Source organism: Bos indicus x Bos taurus, chromosome X (genome assembly GCF_003369695.1).
Source record: "Bos indicus x Bos taurus breed Angus x Brahman F1 hybrid chromosome X, Bos_hybrid_MaternalHap_v2.0, whole genome shotgun sequence".
Lineage (NCBI taxonomy): Eukaryota > Metazoa > Chordata > Mammalia > Artiodactyla > Bovidae > Bos > Bos indicus x Bos taurus.
Window position 1 is genome coordinate 132,069,241 of NC_040105.1, and position 22,124 is coordinate 132,091,364.

The 22,124-nt window shown below is 48.3% G+C and overlaps 1 protein-coding gene across 1 annotated transcript; it reads right to left on the bottom strand.

The window, feature by feature from the left end:
- Positions 1-5,113: 5,113 nt before the first annotated feature.
- Positions 5,114-21,737, bottom strand: UTP14A (UTP14A, small subunit processome component). Its single transcript, XM_027533744.1, has 15 exons — positions 21,631-21,737; positions 20,617-20,695; positions 19,710-19,780; positions 19,170-19,234; positions 17,295-17,437; positions 16,852-17,007; positions 12,337-12,456; positions 12,144-12,238; positions 11,435-11,558; positions 11,275-11,352; positions 10,423-10,813; positions 8,248-8,645; positions 7,342-7,535; positions 7,113-7,212; positions 5,114-5,552 (listed from the first exon to the last, which is right to left on the bottom strand). Exons 1-15 carry the CDS (start codon positions 21,654-21,656, stop codon positions 5,280-5,282), a joined length of 2,313 nt encoding a protein of 770 aa, XP_027389545.1. The 5' UTR covers positions 21,657-21,737; the 3' UTR covers positions 5,114-5,279.
- Between the last annotated feature and the right edge of the window lie 387 nt (positions 21,738-22,124).

Below are 22,124 nucleotides of genomic sequence, written 5' to 3' on the forward strand. Positions count from 1 at the left end.
CCTAAAGAGAACTTTGGAACAGTGTAGTAATCTCCTCATGTAGAGCTCCAGCCCCACTTTCCTTAATCTCCTTGGTGAGGGGGACAAATGGTCCAGGGGGCCAGTCTTGACTAGGATAAGGAAGAGAGATGGTGACTGTTCCATTATCAAGAGTTAGGGGGCAGAGAGACTGGGTTGGGCTAGCAACTCTGTCCTTGGGGGCTAAGCCCTGGAGCAGCCCCCCTCCACAGCTGGGTAGGGAATTTCGTATTTCTTTCCAGGACAATAAGAACATTTGTGCCAAGGCAGAGGAGGAGGCCGGGCGCTCCGAGGCATCTCTGTCCGACTCTCTTGACACTGTCCAATTGTTACTGCTTGAGTTTCTGCTTGGATCGCTGACCGTGTCCATTTAGAGCAGGCTGGCTCGGGTAAAGACAGTGTAGGGCTGAGGAAGGACAGAGAGGACCTGTTGGACTGTGGTCAGGGGTGTGAGGTGGGCAGGGAACTGGACTAACTCTAAAGTGACCACATTACAAATAAGCTACTGCCAAGTACAGGGTGAATCTTGCATCCTTAAATGAGAGGAAGGAGCACTTCCACTGTCCCTCCTCCCCTGGGGTTGACTGCTGTTGATTGGGTCCGGTTTGTTTGTAGCTTCCTTCCTCTGACACAGTGGGGTTCTGTTTGACCTTGGGGTAAATGGATGAAGAGCTATAGGTTTGATCCTTATATGGGACAGTTAGCTTCACACTGAGAAAAAAAAAAAACTGGCTACCTCCTCCCAACTCCATCTGCAAACGGATGGGGATGGGAGTTAAACTGGGAATTTTGTGGTTCTCTGCAAACCCATTCTCAGTCTTGGAAAGGCACATCACCCAATGTGTTCTGATAACAAGTGTAGTGGTGTCTGGTCCTAGGAAGTCAGCCTGGGACTGGGAATGAACTAAGGCCGCTCCTTATTTTCTTCCTTACTCAGGCATCCAACTCTGGAACTGGGAGTTCTCAGGACTAGGAGGAGGTAGGCATCTGCCTCCTGCATAATTAACTACACCAGTCTCAAAAAACGTTGATGGCCCATCTCTCTGGGCATCATGCTGTGCCTGGCACGAGTTAGTAATCCGGACCCGGTCCTGTCCCTCCCGAGTTTACAACCTTAAGTCACACGATAATGACAGATCCCAAATGCGGGCAGGTAACAAATACATCCACTTGTCCGTCGATCACAAGGGATCCATTGAGGGAGCCACAGAGATAAACAGGGCCCCCTTCAAAGAGCTTCCAGTCTAGTGGGTAAATAGGTAAGACTGAGTGGGGAGTGGGGTGGGGGGAGAGGTTCAGGCGAGGAAATGCCTTCAACGTGGGCATCGCAGGATAGAATTTTTTTTAAAGCGCCCATTGGCCTGTAGTTGGGTTTTCTCTTCTCTTGAGCCGCGTCTCCCGTCCGACTGAGATTTAATTTCAGTGCTCCACGCGAGTGGGGTGGATACAAAAGGCTAGAGACAACATCGCTCTACGCCGCGAGGTGGGCAGCCCGGGACTGGGAGGCGGGGGCCGAGGCGATCGTCGTGGGCTCGCCCTTTCTCCTTGGGTGGCCGGGGAGTGTCACTGGCCCTTGCCTCTCTGAGCCTTACGGTCCCCTGCTAAGGTCCCTCAGGGTATTTTCGGGACAGTCCCCCTCCCACTTCATCCCGCTCGCCGCCGAGTCCCCGCTGTGCGCGTTGAAGGGACAGGTTTGAGGCGGGAGCCGGGAGGAAGCTCCGGGTAAAATCATCCCGGTCGGTCAGGTCGCAGCGTGTCCCTGCGGCGCACTGGCCAGGCCCCGGTTGCGGGAGACGCCGCGGCCCACCGGGTCCCTCAAACACTTCCGACGGGCGCCTGCGTCCCGGGCGGCCGCCGGGGGCCGGGCTGGGTGGGTAGGGGAGCGACCTGGCCTGGGTTCGCGCTCCCGAGCGGTGCGCCCGCCCGAGAGGTGCCCGTGGCCGCGGGACGCCGAGGCTCCCCCGAGGGCAGGCTGCGCGCCTCTCGGGTCGGGCCACCGCAGGGCCGCCCGGGCGAAGTGAGGCGGAGGGAGTGCGTGTGTGTGCGGGGGGGAACTGCGCTGAGGCGCGAGCCGCCGGCCCGGGAAAGGTGGGTCGGGGAGCCGCGGCGGCGGCGGCGGCGGCGGCGGCGGCGGGAGGAGCGAGCCGGGAACCCGGGAGGTCGGCCGGGCTGGCGGGCCCGGAGCCGCGGGGGGAGGGCGGAGCGCCGAGGGCGGAGATGGGGCCGCGGGAGGGAGGGGGCCGGCGGGGCGCGGCCAGGAGGCGGGACGCCGGGACCCGGGGAAGATAAGAGCGTGCTCGCGGGGAGCAAGGGCGGGAGTGAGGGAGGGGCGGGGGACTTAGAGACCAAAGAGGAGACAAAAGGACGGGGTGGGTGGGAGGGGCGTGGACAAGCGGGGGTAGGGGAGGGGCGCCGGGGGACGCCTCGGAGGGAGGGGTATGTGTGTACGGGTGGTGGGGGGGGGGGCTGAGGAGGGAGGGACTTAGCGAGGGACGTGAAGGGACAACATAAGAAGGGAGCGCGGGGTACGGAGAAAGGCGGGGTGGGCCTGGAGTGCTCCACCACGCTGGCCACGAAGGGGAGGGGAAGCCGCGAAGGGGAGGCCGCTGGGAGGAAGGGCCACACACAGGGAGGGGGATCCTGGGGAAGGACAGTACGCGAGGAAGGCGGGCCGGGGCTTCGGCGGGCTTGGGAGGGGAAGGGTGAGCAGACGCGGGGAGAGAGTGCTGCAAGAACCCGAGGGTGGAGGCGGATGGGCGTGTGTGGAGCGCTGAGGGCAGCGATTTAACGCTGCCGATCGGGATGACCTAAAGACCACGGTGGGGGCCGCACAGACGGGACGGGACTACTGAGGCTGGACGAAAACTGCCCAGGGGAAAGTGGGACCTACGAGGGCTGCAGAAGGGTGGCGGGGGCGGTCTCGGGCTCGGCAGGAAGGCGCCACCACCGCCCTCTGCCCGTCCCCAGCGTGCCCCGCCCCGTCCGGGGGCCCTAAGGGCAGGGGCCTGGGCCGTGGGGGAGCCGAGCCAGGGCGGTACCATTCGGAACAGAGAGGGGGGCTGGGAGGGAAGGGAGGAGCCAGGGGTCAGAACCCTGTTGGGGGCGGGGGGGGCCACACCCTGGGAAAAAGGCTTGGGCACATCCAGAATGGACCAATCAGCGAGCAAGGCCAGGGTGGCGTCAAGGGGCAGCTCTGGCCAATGGGAAGGGAGAACACTTCGGAGGTTCGGAGGAAGAAAAGAAAAAAAAAAGCCCCAAGGAACAACAATCGAATCCGTTTGGGGGCTTGGAAGGCAGGGAGTGGGAGTCGTTTATAGCACGTTCCAGCGCCTGCCCTCCCCTTGGAAGGATAGGGTCGTTTGCATCACTCGTGGGCCGCGGGGAGCACACGGCGCTGAGGAGGGTCCCGAGAAAGTAGAAAGGGATTGGCCGTTTACTGGGGGCACTTGATTGGGTGCTTCGATTTTGGGGGGGTGGGTGGGACAGAAGTGGGAGCTTTGTGCTCAAAAGAGTGCAAGAGAAGGTTAAGGTCTCTTAAAGAGAGGCAGGAATTGGCAGGGGTCCCCCATTCCTCCATACAGGCAGTGTCAGCCAGCAAGTGGATCGCAGATAATTTCAAACCGGTGGATAATATAAAAATAACCCTTGAGCTCTGAACACGATCAACATACTCAGTTCCCTTCCTAGCACCGGGCAGGTTCTTGAGAGGATGATCAGTGTTAGCCGGGGTCCACAGCTGCCACTGGGAATTTGAGACATGTGTGGCGTGGCTTTTGGCTTCAGAGTTAAGTCTAGGGTCCCAGTGCTTACTCGGTCACTAACTGCAATCTTAAACCTATAAAATAAAGGCATTGTGACTAGTTACCATTGAGGTAGAAACTGACTTGGGGAGTGATGGGCTCAGAAAAAAAGAGCCATACTGGTGGGGAGAATTGCAAAAGAAAATTCGTGGAGGGGAAGAACTTTTAACCCAGAATTGCAAATGTCTGCAAAGCTCCTGAAGCTGCATTTAAAATGGTGTAGGTGTTTGTGTTTTTCTGGTGAGGGTTCATAATTTAAAATTCTCATAAGATTGTGACATAAAAATTGAAAAGGTCTAAAAAGGCTGTGGGGACCTATCTCCAAGACAGTAGGTGAAGTGCCCTAGTGGCTATGTCCTTTCCGTATCAGAGGGGGTTTCTCCAACTTCTTGTTAGGAATCTCTGGCTGCAGGGGCCCTTTTGATACATATTGTCATCCAAAGAAAGGCAGGTTCCTCAGAGCTGAGAAGCTGACCATGAACTGCCATATAACAAAGTAACGCCTGAATAAATCATAAACAATGGTGAGGAGTTGGCCCTTCATTAGGAAGTAAAAGGAATAGAGCTTTATTTCTGAAAGCTCATTTACCTCATCTATAAAGTAAGACTAAAAGTGCTAACTACTCTAGACTGCAGCCTGTGAGCTGGGAGGCTCACACATAAATTCTCCATACTGGAGTGGTTGCAGTGCCTTCCTCCAGGGAATCTTCCCAACCCAGGGATCAAACCTGTGTCTCTTACATCTCTTGCATTGGCAGGCAGGTTCTTTACCACTGGTGCCACGTGGGAAGCCCAGAACTAGCCCAGAGCAGAATCCAATTGTCTGATTTGTGCATACTGCTGCTAGGTTCAGAGGTTGAGAATATACAGTATTTAGTTACTATCTCTCGGAGAAGGCATTGGCACCCCACTCCAGTACTCTTGCCTGGAAAATCCCATGGATGGAGGAGCCTGGTAGGCTGCAGTCCATGGGGTCGTAAAGAGTCGGACACGACTGAGCGACTTCACTTTCACTTTCCACTTTCATGCATTGGAGAAGGAAATGGCAACCCACTCCAGTGTTCTTGCCTGGAGAATCCCAGGGACGGGGGAGCCTGGTGGGCTGCCGTCTATGGGGTCGCAGAGAGTCGGACACGACTGAAGCAACTTAGCAGCAGTTATTCTCTCTGACTTATTAAGCTGATTATTTATGGTTATATCTGACATGGACTTAAGGTCATAGGCTAGGGTAACTTCCCTCCAGTCCAATTTAGGACAACTTAGTCCTTGGTAAGAAAATAACAACATAGTAAACATTCCAGTTAGATAAAAATGCCTTTATTTCTAAAATGTGGCTTAACTACACCCATGGTGTGCTAAGCTTGTTTTGGAATCATCTTGCAGCTCCAAGTAAAACCAGGCCAGTGGAGGAACAGTCAGGGCTATTGGTTCCCGGCACTAAGGTGTCACTACTTCAGCAATTCAATCCACACAGTTATTCTCCAGGTGTTTTTTGTGACGTATGGAGAGTCGTTTTGGATTCCTCTGTACGACAGAGAGGTCCGACCTTGAGGAAGATCGGTAGCCCACATCCTCTGCTTTGATAGGCTTAATGATATGGCCTGGCTTGGTGACAACCTTGGGCATGGTCAGCTTTTGGAAGGCCCTCTGGGTGTTCCATGTAGATCCTACGGGGGTCTGGATGGTCCTTTCAAATTGTTGATGGTGTGTGAATGGATGTGGAAGCACCTGCACCTGGAAAAGAAGGCAGAGTGACTTGGCCTGAGCCAAGGCTGTAAACTCTAGTGGCAGCTGGCCAGGTAGGTTTAGCACATAAGCCTCAGTCCTACATGATGGCCGTGGTGAGTGGAGCTACCGAGCGGCCAAGGTATGCCCACGCACCCATCCAACCTTAGGAGTGCCAAGCTGCTTGATGACACTTGGGAGGGGCCTAATTGGGATCAGAAACTCCCTTCCCCCAAGCTTGCCCAACAATGGAGGGATGAAAAACCATCCCAACAAGGCCCCTGTGGCAAGAGGAACACTAAGTAGCTGCAGGGTTGCTGGCCCCCAGTGGGTCTTCCTATAAAGCATTGTGACTACCAGACATCTGAGTACTGGTTTATCTGTGCCTCTCCATCCCCCTCCTTTTCCCCCCCTTGATTCATAGCATTGATGTTTTAAGGAACCCAAAGATTTACTCCCAAATCCTGAACTCCACCAAGCTACTACACTCAGCTTCATGCTCTTCCCAAGTCTCATTTCTTTGCCCAGGACTCTTTTGCATTCCACCAAAGTGCTGGTTTCAGACTTAAATAATCTTTAAATGCTTCCCCAAAGGCCAAAGAGGAGGAAAAAGACATAAGCAGAAAAAGGGGGAAGTTACAATCAGTAGTCTCTGGAGATACTCAATGGAACACTCAAAGAGAAGCTTGAGTACTTTCAGGCAGTCCTGGTGGCGGTGAAGGACACAGATTCTTTAGGTTAAGGGAGGGTCTTAGTGGGGTTGACAGAGTATTATTGAAATCATATTTTTCTCCTCTCTTCTGTACCTATTAAATAGCTCCCCCCTCTTTAGAATGAAAAATACAACTTATTTGAATTTTAAACTGACTAGGGTAGATCTCAGGGTCATAGATTTTCAGAACTGAAGGGAATGTAAAGGTCACTGAGTCCCATCTCATTCCCAAGTCCCCTCTATGCATGCTCACACCCCCAGAGCAATCCCTTCTCTCTTTGGACCAGCAGAAAGTTTTTCCTTGAATGGGAATCCTGCCTTTCCTCGAACTTCTATGTTATGTGGCTGCACTCCACATGAAAGCCTTCAATAGAGTTGAAGGCCATGATGGTGCTCAAGTTTGCTCTTCTCTTGGGTAAACATCCCTAGCTCATTATCATATGATACAGTTTTACATCCTTTCACTGTCCTGAACAAGTTGGTCATTTTTCTTAGGACGTAGGTTAAACCTAAACTCCAAACATTACCTGGACTATAAGCACAAGCCTGAAGAACAGCAACTCTGAGTTTTGTCAGACCCATTTGCATCAGCATTTACTGGGGTATTGGCTGGAAATGCAAATTTGGGGGCCTCACCAATACTACAAAGATTCAGTTTTAACCCACCCACCCAGTAATTAAAACAGCAGAGTCAATCTGGGGAATTATTCATCTCAGAGCCAGTGAAAACAAGAATAGATCTGATCTGTGGTCAAGATCACACACCCTTCTTGACCACAGAGCACTAGAACACTCCTCCCAAGGAGGAGAGCCCGGCAGCGGAAGAGGAGGCTGCTAAATTGCTCTCTATCCCTCACCTGATGAGCTGCTGCATGGGTGTTCCGCTTCTCATTGATAATCACGTTTGGCAAATTCTTGTCTTTCCTTGGAGGACCCTCAGGGGCTTTAATGAGAAACCTGGAAAGCAGAACAGCAGGGTGTCTGACTAAGAGCATTAAGGACTTAGTCCAAAGGGCAGAGAGGACACATGAGGGTGAAGTGGGAGAACCTGGTGCTCTTCTAATGGGCTTTCTTTCCTGTTCTTACCGGCGTCTCTTCTTGGCACTGGGCTTCAGGCCTATACCACCCCACTCGCCCCAGCCAGGCAGAGTCAGGTCCAGGTCCTTTGGCTTACACGCCTCCACAGCTTCCCTCTTCTCTTTCAAGAAGTCTCTGATGACATCATCCCCAGCAAAAGCTTCCTTTATTATCTGCCTTTGATCTCTCTCTTCTTCATCTTCCTGGGAAGAAACAAGAACAGTTACGGCTTGCCTTCTGAGCCGAGGTTTGTGGCAAGATGGTTGGTTGTGACATTTTAGCGCCCTCTAGGGGGAAGTGCGGAACAACGACGGTCTTGCGCTACAAACCAATCGGCAGCCAACCAAGCTCTGATCTCTCTAGGGTAAATATCCCTAGCTCATTATCATAGGACACGATTTAAAACTTTCAAGAAGGAAGCTGTAGGGTGGAGGAAGGAACCAGTCAGTGTCAGGAGGGGGAGCTCCAAGTGGGCCTGGCCAGAATGTGGGAGTCCTTCAGTTTATATCCCTGAAAAGACAGGTGCCGGGGCTCCTCACTTGAGCAGTTTCAATGACTTAATCAGGGAGCCCCAGACCATTTGAAATCCCACTGAGTAGAGCAAAACTCACTCACCTTTGAGTTGTCCTGCCTGGCATCTGGCCAGAGGTTTGAATGAGTCCCTCTGTCCTGTGAGGGCTTTAGAGTCACCCCAGGGAGGATGTGGTGGCTCAGAATTTAAGATGAGGGAGTCTCAGCGGCACTCACACATTTTCATCTATTAAGCTGTCGCTGGGACCAGCCTGGCAATACTACTCCGGACCTCTCAACTCCCGCCATGTGCCCCCAGCACAAAACTTTCGACTCTATTGCTCGTGCAGGAAGGACACTTTCCACACCAGCTCTGATTCCCCCCGCGACCCTGGCTCTGCTCACCAACTCCTGTACGGTTGTGGGAACTGCCAAGGACTTCACGGAAGGCGATTTTGTGGTTAGGAGGTTCTGGAGATCAATCATTTGCTCCTTCCTTTTCTTCTCCTTGGGGGCGCCAATATGATTACTTAGATTCTTCTCCAACTGCAGCCCTTCTACTGCAGTTCTGGGAAGCTCCTCGTTTTCAACACACCCTTCTCTGCCCAGCTCCTCCAGCTCGTCCAGAGTCCGAGCTCTCTCTGGCCTCTGCAGCAACATGGGCTCCTCTTCCTCCCTGGCAGGTTCCTCTCTCTGAGCTGTCCTCGCTGAACTCAGTTCTTGCTTCCCTGACTGATGGTTCTCCGTGCTGAGTTTCTGACACAGTGCCCTCAAATCGGACAGCACCTCCTGGCTGCTAGGATCTGCAGGAAGCAATGAAAGGTGTCAGAAAAGTAAGGTGGGTGGTGTCTCACAAGCATTTATTGACCTCTTGCTGGGCATGGGGCACCAGGGGAGACAGGCTAATGACGACAAATGGGTAAGACAAGATGCCATTCATTGGATCTCCTGGTGAGTTCACTACCTGTCAAGTCACAGGCAATGGAGTTTAGGACTTAAATGCAGCATGTTAGGAAGCAGATGTTCTGGGTCCTGTTCCCAGCTTTGCCAGTGACTCTGTATAAGTAGAGCTGTGGCTTAATTTGCCCAGAGAGTAGGCTCTACTTGGGAGGATCACTCCAAATTCCACATTTTTATTAAAAAAGCTGTTTTAGCAACTGGCTTCTAAAAGCAACTTTGTTGTCATTTATTGAGTTGGCCAAAACGCTCAGATTTTTCTACTGCAGCTTACGGGGAAAACCCGATGGAACTATTTGGTCAACACAATATTATTTGTAATTTCTAAAAACTGTGACGTCCTATTTGTAGTTTACATTGTAATTTTCTACTTGTAAAAACTGTATCCAGCATTGTTTTGTTTGGGGTCCATGCCTTCCCACTATTTTAGGATACTATTTCCCCAAAGTTTGAGATCTTTCATATTTATCATCTGTATGTGCTAAGTTGCTTCAGTCATATCAGACTCTTTGCAACCTCATGGACTGTAGCCTGCCAGGCTCCTCTGTCCATGGGATCCTCTAAGCAAGAATACTGGACTGAGTTGCCATGTCCTCCTCCAGGAGATCTCCCTGACCTAAGGATCGAACCCACATCTCTTATCTACCTTCCATTCCACAACCAACTATGTGATATATTTCACTAGGGGTCTGGGAGGAACCATCCTGGCCCGTGGCTAGTGCTTTCTACAATCCTCTCAGAAGTGACTGCTTATAATTACTAACCCTCGAACTCTTTAGCTGAAAACCCCAAGTAAAGGTCCCCCAATACATTCTAAACAACAGATCTAAAAAAATTTTTTTTAAACCATGGAAAAACAGAATCTTGTTGTCATGTAAATGCATTCATTATTCTTATAGGAAATATAATTGGACCTGAGAATCTAACCAGACCAGGTGATTTCTGAGTGCAGTTAGTTTCCTGAGCAGGCTTTGTAACACCCTGCTTTGTCCCCAGAATGCAAACTCCAACCTGCCTCAAGGGTGCCAAGGTTGCTAATACATATAATATGCAAATATATATAATATGCTCGAGTCTGAGCATGGGCTAACAATTCTAATTTACCCTGTACCTTGTAGTCAGTCATTCATTCCTATCAAGAAAGTCGCACCCCACATCAACATATCAACCAGCATTAACAGAGCGCTAAAAATGCCACTCCTCCTCCCCAAACAAAGCAGACAACTGCAGTGATGATCTGAAGACATTTCATAAGATCTCAAAATACACCTTCTCGCCTATGGGTGTGAACGATTTTCAGATTTGCCAGCCCACCACATGCACCGCTCTCTGGCTTGCGGGTCCCAGTGATGTCAACTCCCGCCCCTCCTTCAAGGATGGCGCACTTCTGTCTTTCTGAAGACTGAACACATACTCTAGAGCCATGCGGATGCCCGCTTATGAAATGCCTTTGAAGAAAAACGGTCATTACAAATGTATTTTCTCTTCAGGGACCCATGGCACTCTCTTGAAAGGCCCTAGAGCCTAATCTCTGCAGCGCGGGTGGGCGGGCACAGTTTTCCTCTCAGTTGGCCAAGAGCACCAACACCAGGCAGCACCCCCCTGTGGTGTACCACTGCTCACCCTTTGTTACACGTCTGTGCACAGGCTCTGCCATGTGATTGAGCTCAGACTTCTGTCTAAGTGATCGCCTTTCCTCAAATTCTTTCAAGAGAGTTTCTTCCTCCACCACTGCTTTTTCTTCCTCACTTTCAGAAGTCTCCTGGGCTTCAGGCTCAGCAGGATCTTCCAGGTCTTTCTGGACCTCAGCCTCTTTGGCATCAATGAAGTGATTCCGGAACATCCAGGGGTTCAGTCCATTTGCCTTTATCTGCACCTCATTCACCAGGTCAGGGACAAGAGGTTCTTCCTCCTCCTCCTGGCCTTCCCCCTCTTCCTCACTCTCAGAGGCCGCCCGGACCTTCTGCGTCAGCTCTTTGTTCCTGGCCAGCTGTTCCTGCATAGCCTGGCGAGCCTGGGGGAAAGTCATAGCACGAGCGCCTGTCATTAGTGACCACAGTCACACCTCTCCCAGTCCACTCCTCAGAGCTGCCTCCTCTCAATCTTCCTGGTACCTACCGTTTAAACTGCTTATACACCATTGTGTTAACAGGTATGGAACAAAATGCAAGACAAATTCTTTGTCCTCAAGGAATCGACATGTGAAACAAGTTTTTTTTTTTTTTTTTAACACACAATTCCTCTCTTCTTTAACTGGACTTGCCTTTGGTGCTGTTTCCCTTTCATCTCTCCTAGGACTGCACATAATTTTCCTCTCTGCCTTAGAAATTTTCTGATGCCTTTTTAGATTCCTGGTTTTCCATTCATCCACATGGCTTTTTTCCCCCCAACTCTGCTTCTGCTAGCATCCTTATGGACTGCTTTGCCTTTCTTTCCTTTAATTCCGTATCTCCTTTCACTCTGACGGTGTCTTACCTCCAGGTCATATTTGGCCATAATTGCCTTTGATTTTGCCCATTTCCCACTGTTCTGGTGCTTAAGGCTCATTCGCTCCTGGAAAGAAAGGGCACAGTGAGCTCCTTATTGCTTTCTAGGGAGAGCAGGTTCAAGGGTTGGGGGCCAGAGGCAGCCTCACCATCATTCTGGCCTTGTCAAGTTTTTCTAGTTCTTCTAGTGCTGCAGCAGGATTGACCTTCTGCAACTTCTCAAAATCTTTTAAGGCTTGCTTGGCCTTTCCTTTCTTCAGAATTCTGTGATACCTATAGGGTGAGAGAGGTATGAGGGAAGAGATACAGCTGAACCACTGGTGCCACACATGTAAGTGCCCCCATCACACGAGGGGTCTCCTAATGCCAGGGATGGACTGGACATCACAGAGCTAGACCTGCGAGGCTTGGTGGGACCCTCAGTCCCTGCAGCCCCCAAGGGCAGACCTCCACAAATGAATCCCCTCTGCTTCTAGAGCACAAGCACAAGGGAAGAGCCGAACATGATCCCAAAAGGCAAAAAAGGCAGGAAGGAAGCCCTATTGGCTTCATAGCTGTTGAAGTCAGAACTCATTCAGCAGAACCACTCCATGATGCCCTGGAAGGAAGTCAAAGTAACTGACAGTCCTGTTTTTAGCAAATTCAAGATGGAAAGCCAAAGCCAGAGGAGCAGGCACCACTGAAGCAGGCAAAACTCTCTGAGGTTGGTTTGAGGAAAAAAGAGGCCAGTCACTCCTCTTTGGGACTTTTCCTACAGGACCCCACAGCTGCCATGGGAAAGGTTCTCTCCTAAGGACTTGTGATTAGCCATGCCACTTTCCCATGGAACCCAAGGCTGGTTCACAGGGGCTTCCTTACTTTTTGCTTTTGATTCTCTTCTCTCTTCGAGCCCTGGCCTCATAGTAGGATTGCAGGGCCCGGGCCCTTTGAAGCTCTGCTCGGCGCATCTTTACCTACAACGAATGACATTTACAGTAACCCCTAGGGTTGATGGTAAATGCCGGGAGAAACAGAGCATGCCTGGGTGGATCAAAGGGCTTAGCACACTTACCTCTTCCAGGCTCATAGCTTTGAGAGAGGCCTTTTCCACGGGAGTCAGTAAAGGGTCTGTCACGGGCTGCTTGTTCTTATGGAGAAGATTAAAAATCTCCTGCTCCAGGGGAGTTCCTGCCTTAAGGAGGTAACAGAACACTCTAAGTCTTAAGTCATGCTCCTAGAGTCTCCCTCTTTACAATCCTTTGGCCATCTACACAGTGACTGGAATCACAAACTGGACAGGATGGGCTGTTACAGCAAAAGAAGGGGGTTCTAGGCTTGCTGTTCAAGGGTGCAGATAAAGCCTTACATTTTATTCTGATTTAAGGTAACTTCAGCAAGGGGCCTCTGAGGTTACTCTCTAATATTACCGAGGGAATCACTCGTGTTCAGATGACCAATATATATAAAACAATACCATTCTCTTAAGAATCAAAGCAGGATGCTCTTAAGGTAAATGCCTGCAGGACAGAGGAACAGCAGTACCAAACTGTCAGTCTACAGAATTGCAAAACAAAATGGTCCCTGAATTCTTATGTATATTTGAAGCAGATTACTCTTAACACAAAGTTAGGGACCTCAGATCTGTATTAGCCTCCCTTTAAGAATATTTATAGAGGAAAGGGGAGGTTAGGTCTTAAGATGAGCACAAAAAGACACCGCCTTTAACAAAATGACTTCCAGGTAATTAGCCTGCTTCCTGACAGTTCAAATTTAACTCTAGTCAATTTTTAACTTGGCTCTGATGCTTCACTTTCCAGATAACTTTGCATGCTAGGTGGTGTCTACGCTAATGAAACGAAATGGACTGTGAACCAGTGACTTCACATGTCAACAAAAGACCCCATTTGCTGCTTGACTGATATTGTAAGGATGGCTAAAATAATCAGGCTGATCATGTCATGGTACACTTTGGCAAGGCATAAAGATAGCCCTGGGCAAGAGCCAGTTTCAAACCTCATGCACATATTTTATGTGGTTTTCTTGAAACACCATATATATCACAGTCAGTGTTAAACTTACAAATATCTGGACAAATGCATAAACACACATCATCCCATGTTACACTACCCTACTGATAGAACCATAAAACTATTCTACTAAATAGTAAAGGTGCATGTTCTTCCATTTTTAGTATTTGCAGTAGTGATCAATCACAGGCTAGAAAATGATTTATATTACAATGTTGTAATCTCCCTCTGATTCAATTCAATTTACAAACACTTGTTGATTGTAGCTACATTCCAGGCACTTGTGTGGGGTGCTAGGAATACACAATTAATTAAGATAGTTCCTGTCCTCAGAGAGCTCATAGCCTTTCAGAGGAAAGATACACTGTACCATCACCAACATGATGGGTTAAAAGTCCATAGGAGTAATCACAGAGGAAGGAACAATTCTGATTAGGAGATGGGGTAGGCTTGGGGAAGGAAGAGACTTTTTGAATTAGGCTTTGAGGCATCAGCACAATTCTACAAGGAGGGGAAAAAAATCTAAAGGGAGAGATGTGTATAAGCAAAACACAGATCTAGAGAAAGGAAAGATATGTTGGGAACAATGCACTGTCCAGTATAGCTAAGATGCCAGGTACTTCTGTCTTATTCTGTAAGTGGAGAGCCTTTTGAAGGATTTTAAGCAGAAAAGTGACAACTGGTGCTGTGTTTTGGAGAGAAAAGCCTGGTGACTGTGTAAGGGGTTCTATGAAAGTGTCAAATGAAAATGAGACAAGGAACCAGGGCTGTGAGACAGAATTACAGGACTCACCCCCTGCGTGGGCTGGCAGTTGAGGGGAGGAGTTATGTCACCGACTGAGGTACAGCATGAAGGTCATAGTACAGCTTAAGCGTCTGGGGAAGGGAAATACTAGGCGTACTTTGTCGTGTGTCAAGTTTAGGGGCACAGGGGAGACCCAGGTGAGGCCTGTGAGTCATGTGGAACACGGGTCCGGAAATCAGGAGTTGACAGTGATCTGTACCATGTTTACAGCCCAAGAATAAAAAAGGACTAAGAAAGTCAGATAAAAACCAAAACAGACACGAAAACAACAGTAAGCCTATGTTCCAAGGCAGCAGTTTTAACCACGATATGTTAATGGTGTCAAATAGGCTGAAGACGCAGAGGACCTGGGATGTGGCCATTGGGAGGCCCCTCACTAATTCATTCTGAAAGAAGTTTCAGGAAGGTAGTAGGGAAGAGGGTAACAGAACAGGGACCAGCTCTTTCCAAAGCATGTTCCTCATCAGCTGACAAGGTTTACTTCATTTTTGTAAAGTTTAAAATTCAGTGGATTTGATTAATAAAATTAGTTTGTCCTCTAAGTCAAAAGGATTTCTTTACCATCTTTTCATAGCACTTAAAAGGCTGTCTGGCGTACACTGTGGTCTGCCCAACTCTTAGAGCGGCATGCGCTATATTCTAGCAACCAGACCCTGCCAATACCCCCAGCCCCACCCCCAGGCACACTGAGAAAGGAAGGTTTTGAGGAGCACACTTCTGGAAATGATGGTGCCAGCTGCTAGGGGAGGGAAGAAGGGAGTGGGTGGTAAGTTACCTTACCTCATTTCTAGCACTTTGCCGTTTACAAATGCTTTCTCACACATTATCCCCTTTAATGCTTCTCAGCTAGAGTCAAATGGAATTTTAGGTAGCTGGACCAAAACTGTAAGTGCTGACTTTTTAGATTCTTTATTTCCAGGAATACTAGTATACTGCTAGCCCCTGGGCTCTGCCTTCTAAGGTGCTACTAGCCACCAAGGACCTCCTGACTTCTCTGTGCCATGTTGGTATAATTTCTCAAAAATGAACTTCAGACTGGCTGCACCATTCTCAGTGCAACCCCTCCCCCACCATCTCATCTTTACCGACCAATTTGGCATTTGCCTGCCACCTCCAAGATCACACCAGCATTTGGAAGAAGCAAGGTGCAGAACAGTGTGGAGTAGATTACTACTACTTTTTTGATTTTAAAAAGTGAGATAAACATAAATATATTCATAAAATTTTTAATTTAAGAAGAACAAATAACTTGTAGGAGTAGTGACCTCTGGGTGGGAGTATGGGGGTAAAAATGAGCAGATGGGGGACAGGAGTAGGGTCAAATGCTACATTTCTTCTATACTTATTTTCAAATCCTGCAAATTGTATTACCTCTTAAAATTTTTTTCCTAAAGTCTCCCTTCCATCCTGCAGCCACACTTTAAACCTGATCTCATTTTCATGTGGAAAAGGAAGCATCCTAGAAAGAGAATGGTGGTGACTTTCAATAACAACATCAGAAACAGAGTTTATCTCCATAATAAGCAACACCTTGCTCAATGTCTAGCTATGGCGGCAAGCCATGTTTACTTTGATGAGCTTTAATTATCTCAACTTCCTGACACATACGACCCCATTTTGGGATTTACAGAAAGCAGAGAAACCATCTATCCAGGGTTTGGGCACTGCTGTTTTGGACTATCTTTCTGCTGAAGACAGAACACCCCCTTATAGACTCCATAACCAATGGTGTATTGGAAAAGAAAGGCTAGCTGTTCTGAAGTTGTTCAGACTAAACACTGACACTTCAGGTACAACATGGGATTACTAACTTTTTAATTTTGCCATTGGCATAACTACTGTTCCACCTCTGGACCCATCATTTACCACCACCACCATTTCATAACAGATAAGCTATTTTAACACCTTTAAAGTGGAAAGAATAACTTCATAATAAAAAATAGCTGACAACCCCACACCACCATATTCACAATTATCCTTACAGTTCAGATGATTGAAAAATTTGCCTGAGATCAGTGTTTGGGAAACCAAGCTCTAAAATATAATTTTTATTTTCTGCAGCTCAGTCATAATGAGTTACTTGCTAAGATTCTAGTCATTATCACCAATCTGCTGTATTTTAATGTGGTGTTCCTTTTCAAGTAAACTTTGGTCCTGCTGCTCATATATCCCGCCTAAGGCATCATTAATGCTGCCAGGTTCCTGACTCTCCCCAGATCAGAATGCTGGCTGTAAAAGCTTTTAAAAAACCAGGGTGTGAAAAAGAAAACATCATGATGTTCCTTCTCTATTGGCAAATCAGACGTCGTCACACAAAAACATGGAGATAATCATGTGTATGTGGGGGAGGAGGGCTCCCTGGTGGTAAAGAATCTGCCTGCTACTGCAGGAGACGTGGGTTCGATCCCTGGGTTGGGAAGATCCCCTGGAGAAGTAAATGGCAACCTGCTCCAGTATTCTTGCTTGGGAAACCCCATGGACAGAGGAGTGTGGCAGGCTACAGTCCATGGGGCGGCAGAGTTGGACACAACTCAGGGACTAAACAACAACAACCACGTAGGGGACACTCCAAGCTGAGGAAGGGTGAGCTACCTACCGCCTATGAACCTTGCTCTCCCACCCGCCCCCCTCAACCTTTCTAATCACTCAACTAAAATGACCACAGCTGCCATTCCTGCTTAACATGTCTAAGGAGACCAACTGCAGGCTCTGCAATGTCCATGCTGTGTGACCTCACCTTTCAAGGGGCACTAACCTTCCAGCCATTGACCACATGTTCAATGGGAGCAAAGGCTGATTGGGGCTTGCTCAGGGGAAAAACCAGCTGCTCTGCTTGCCGATTCTTCAGAACGACAGGATCCCATTTGGAGAGGATTTGGGAGCTTTTATTGAATGCCACTTCTCTGTGGATCTGAAACAGGCAAAAGCACAAAGAAAGAGCCACGAATTGAAGCATTAAACTCAAAAGAACCAGCAGGAAATTAGGAGGCCATGTAAGAGTCAGGATGCTAGAGATTAGCTCTTGCTTACTTACTTCTCAGGACCGCACTTGCCCTGAGATTAGTTTTAATCTTTTCCAAGGTGAGGCAACCACAACTTGCCCCCTCCCACTTCTCAGGCCTTTCTCGCTTCTCATCTTGCCCTTTTTTTTTTTGGTCCGTTTCTTCCCCTTAGTGGACCACATTTTCTTTGACTTACCCGCTCAATCTCTTCTCTGTGAAGTGGTAGCTCCACAGTCTTCTTCGATTTCACTCGATTCAGCTGCTTTTTCACAGCAGCCAGTGAGGATGAAGTTTTAACAGGCTCAAGCAGATCTGAAAGGACCAGCTTTTCTCCTGATCCTGTAGAAAGGCCAAACTTTCTGGTCAGACTGAGAAGTGAGGCAAAACCTCAGCATCACCTCAGCAGAAAGTGCTGGTAGCCAGGCAGGTGTGCAGGGAAGCAGGAATAGCCCTCTTACTTCCATCACTAGCCAGTGTGATGGCACTGCTTTCCTACATCCCCAAACATGTTGAAGTGTAGAAGACAGAAAACTATTTAAAACGATCATTTGCTTTTCTCCTGGTCTTTCTGGTTCCACGCTTGCCCACTGGAATTCATTCTTCACACAGCAGCCAGTGTTTTGAAACTGTAAATCACAGGATGTCATGATCCTGCAGAAAATCCTCCAATGACTCCCCATCATCCTCACAGCTCAGTGGGTCAAGAATCTGCCTGCAATGCAGGCGACACAGGTTTGATTCCTGGGTCGGGAAGATCCCCTGGAGAAGGAAATGGCAAACCACTCCAGTATTCTTGCCTGGAGAATCCCATGGACAGAGGAGCCTGATGCTGCTGCTGCCAAGTCGTTTCAGTTGTGTCTGACTCTGTGTGACCCCCAGACCGCAGCCCACCAGGCTCCCCCATCCCTGGGATTCTCCAGGCAAGAACACTGGAGTGGGTTGCCATTTCCTCCTCCAATGCATGAAAGTGAAAAGTGAAAGTGAAGTCGCTCAGTCGTGTCCGACTCCTAGCGACCCCATGGACTGCAGCCTACCAGGCTCCTCCATCCATGGGATTTTCCAGGCAAGAGTACTGGAGTGGGGTGCCATTGCCTTCTCCCCAGAGGAGCCTGGCAGGCTACAATCCATGGGATCACAGGAGTTGGACACGATTCTTAGTGACTAAACCACCACCCTGTCTGCCTCTCCAACCTCAAGTTATCCGTAAGTGGAGGATGGTCCAGCCACACTGACCTTGTTCCTCTTCTTCAAACATGCTGACCATGTTATCTCTCTCAGTGCCTTTGCACCAGCTGGTCCCTCACCTGGAACACTACTCCCTGTCTCTGCATGCTTGACTTTTCTTGTTATTCAGATCTCAGTTTAAGTTTTGTCTCTTCAGAGGGATTTCATTCATGCCTAGCCAAAGGAAAGTAGCCGCTTAGTCACCTGACTGTATCATTTTGTTATAATTCACTTACTGTTTCACTGCCTTAGAATGTAAGCCCCAGGAGGTCCATCACTTATTCTTTACTCTGTATCTAAACCAATCCTGAAACTCATACATAGTAGAGGTACAGTATTTGCTGAATGGGTAAGCCTGGGAGAATACATTGTTACCAGTGCTGAAAGGTTACATTAATGATTACTAGAAGTGCCTAACTCATTCAGGTTGCCTAAGTTGTGAATACAGTGGGAAATATTTGGCACCTAGACTCAGTGTCAAGTGAAAATCTCAACTCTGTTATTTATTAGATCATATATTCTCAATTGGGGTGATACCATTTCCCCACCTAGGGGTAAAAATTGGTTCTTGGGTGAGCGTGCATAAGGGAAAAAAAAAACCTTAGATACAGTTAGCTCATTAAGCTCTATGGCAGATCTTGACTGTGGCCTTTTCATTTTCTTTTAGAAATGGAAGAAATTCAAGAGCATCCGATTACCCTTCTTCATTCACTCATGGGTAAGTATGTATGGTATGATTCACTAACCACATCAAAAATAGCTGGAAAGAGGGCACCAAGGGGAAGTAGACCATTATGCTTTTGGAATTCCACAAGGTCCATGCAGACAGTTTCCTTTGTTAACTTACCTTCAGAACTTACACTGAACTCTGACACCTTCAGACTAGCCTCAGACCTATCAGCCAATTTCTGCCTGAAATTAAGCAAAACAGAATACATAGAGAATGGATACAGTCTGCTGGGGAACAAACACCTCTCTTCAAACAATGCTTTCGTTTCATATTTATTCTAGAATTAGGTTTTGTCACAAAATAACCAGGAAATCTATTCCTAAGCTGGACCCAGTAGTTTAACCATCTCTTAATGAAAACAGCCTCTCAAAAACACAAGGCAATGCAAGGCAGGCATAGTGAAAAAGGTATTGGACTTGGATTCAAACATGTCTGGATATGAATACCCTATCTGCCACTTATTCGAGTGACTTTGGGACATGTCAATCTTATTTTCTATTTGAAGAAGCCGATGTGCAGAGGATTTACCTACAGTCTCCAAAGTACATGCTCTTAAGAATGATGCTGAAAAATGTTGTCTTCGGCACTGAATGTTAGCTGCAGATAAGTCCCATGGAATCAGCTAGTTAGAAATGTCCATATTGAAGGGAATGTTACCTATCCTTTCCATTAAGTGAACTGATTGATTCCAGAAGCTTCTGATGCTTTCTTTCTTCATCTTTGTCCCCCTGGAAACAGAAAAAGGAAGAACCATCAGATTGATGAGGGGAGGGAAAAGACAGTATGGAAATTGAGGCCCATTTAAAATCTCCCATTCTTTTGGTCAGTGGAGAACTGGGAAATCAGATGAGGTCTGGCGTGCAGGCATTCCAGCTCAAACAGGAAGAACTGCTTCAAAAACCGAAATTTCCCAACTGTAAGGAATATAGATCCTAAGTAACCAGGAGCTAATGCCATGCTTCTGTCTTAACTGGTTTTAAGAAAAGTGCCATGAGAATAATATTTCTGTATAGAATATATAGTGTAATCTGACATGGGAACCTTGACATAAAAAAGCCAATCTAAGTAGTTTTCTCAAGAGAATAAAGAGCTGGAATTCCTATAGCAGCTGCCCAGCTTAATTATGCATGTGTATATTTCAGTCAGAAAATCAAGTAACTCTCTATGGAAATCCAAACTTGGAAACAGGGAAATCATATGGCACACACACTCCAAGTGGCACCACTGAGCCCCCTCCCCAGACACTACACTTAGCATCTCAGCATCAAGCTGCCATAGCTTTAAGCAGCTTTAACTGTGTTTGTGAGCATCTATGCTTTATCTTGATTTATTTTGTGTTTTAATTAGCAGGGCATGTCCTAAGGTAATCACTTCTTTGCTTTATGCCATTTGGCTTAGGTTTAGTAGGAATGCTCTAATTTGGAAAATTGTAACTAATTTATTTGTGAGACCTGAACAAGTATAAACAATGTTGCCACCCCTTTTCCTTCCATGAAGTGTGCCCTTTACCCTAATTTTGAAACAGAAGGGAACTGGAGAAGGCAGTTTGGCAGGTGTCACTCACCTCATCTTCACTGGTGCTCAAGGGGTAGTCTTTTGGCAAATCCTCTAGTTCTTTCTGTTGGTTCGAAGCCAGAAGGTTGCTAAAGGAGATAAAAGAGAAATACTATCACTTGAAGGAATTTTTCTTATATTGAAATGATCTCTAAAACATAACTTCAGTTCTCAGTACAGAATAGTCTTATCCCCTGGAAGAGGTGCAAACCAAGTAGTATTGAGCATCTTTGGAAGTTTTCCAAGACATCAAATCTGGACTGCAGAAGGCAGGCATCACCTGTTAAAAGGTGAGCAGTGTTAGTAATACCCATACAGAACTGCATGAAAATGGAAAGATCTAACACTCTTCAGTGACTGATTAGCACTGCATTTCCCACGGACCTCTGGGAGGCTATAAAAATGTCAGACCCTAGGTAAGGTGGCAGAAGATGCTGTTGCTGCCCCTTGAGGCAAGGCAACTTCACCATTAATATTTCTAAGCATCCGCCACATGGAAGACACCTGTATAGGTGCTGCTTACTCAAAAGTGACATCTTGATCACTTGTTCTCCGAAATCGAAAAACAGGGAATTGGAAGAAAGCCGCTGGAGCTTGCTCAGCAAAGCAGGCACTTTAATTAAAATGTCGTGGATGACTCCAATTAACAAAGGTTTCCAAGATAAGGCGAGTTTATAACAAAGTCACTGCCTGCGCAGTAGGCGGAAACGCTCCGCACCAGCGGCATCAAAAGGAGTCACGTGATGAGGAAAGTGCTACATATTAACTTCTCTGGAGCGGGAGAAACCGCAACAGGATCAACAGGGATGAGACTAAGAAGATGGAGAGCGGAGGGGGCGAATTAAATTAATAGGGCTTTAAAGGATGGATCATGGAAACAGTAACGAATGGTGAGATCCTGGGAGGGGAACAACTGTCGCCAGCTAAAAGATGGCCTCTGTTTCTCAAGAGCCGGGAAAACCGACCCCCAGCGAGGCTCAGACCCTGCCCTCCCCCCTCCCCGCCCCGGATCGCTACCCCTCACCTCTCCGCAGCCTGGTTCGCGTTCATCTCAGCAGCCTGTCTCACATGGACCAGGAGCGGAAGTCGAAAGGAAAGATTTCCGTACCGGCCGCAAAGCAATTTAGGCTTCCGCCAATCACGCGCGACTAGTGGCGTCACTTCCGGCCCGCCCCGAGGTGTGCAAGGAACTAAGCAGTTTGGGAGGCGCCCGCGGGGAATCGGGAGTCTGGAGGAAAAATCCTGTCAGCGGGTGGAGCTCTGCTCTCCCCACCCACCTCTCAGCTCTTTGACGCGTCCGCGTCCGTCTTCCCTGGCCCGGGTTTCCAGGCGGCCCGGGCGGGTGAGGTTAGCACGAGTGTGCCTCGCTGTCGGGGACCTGGCTGAGCCTTCGTGGCTCTGCCTGATCCAAAAGGAGAGGCTCCAGCGTCTGTCGGTGATCGACAGCGTCCTGCGAGCCTGCCGCCAGCCAGCTCGAGGCGTTATTGACCGCCGGGGAAGTGGCCAGCATTGTGCTAA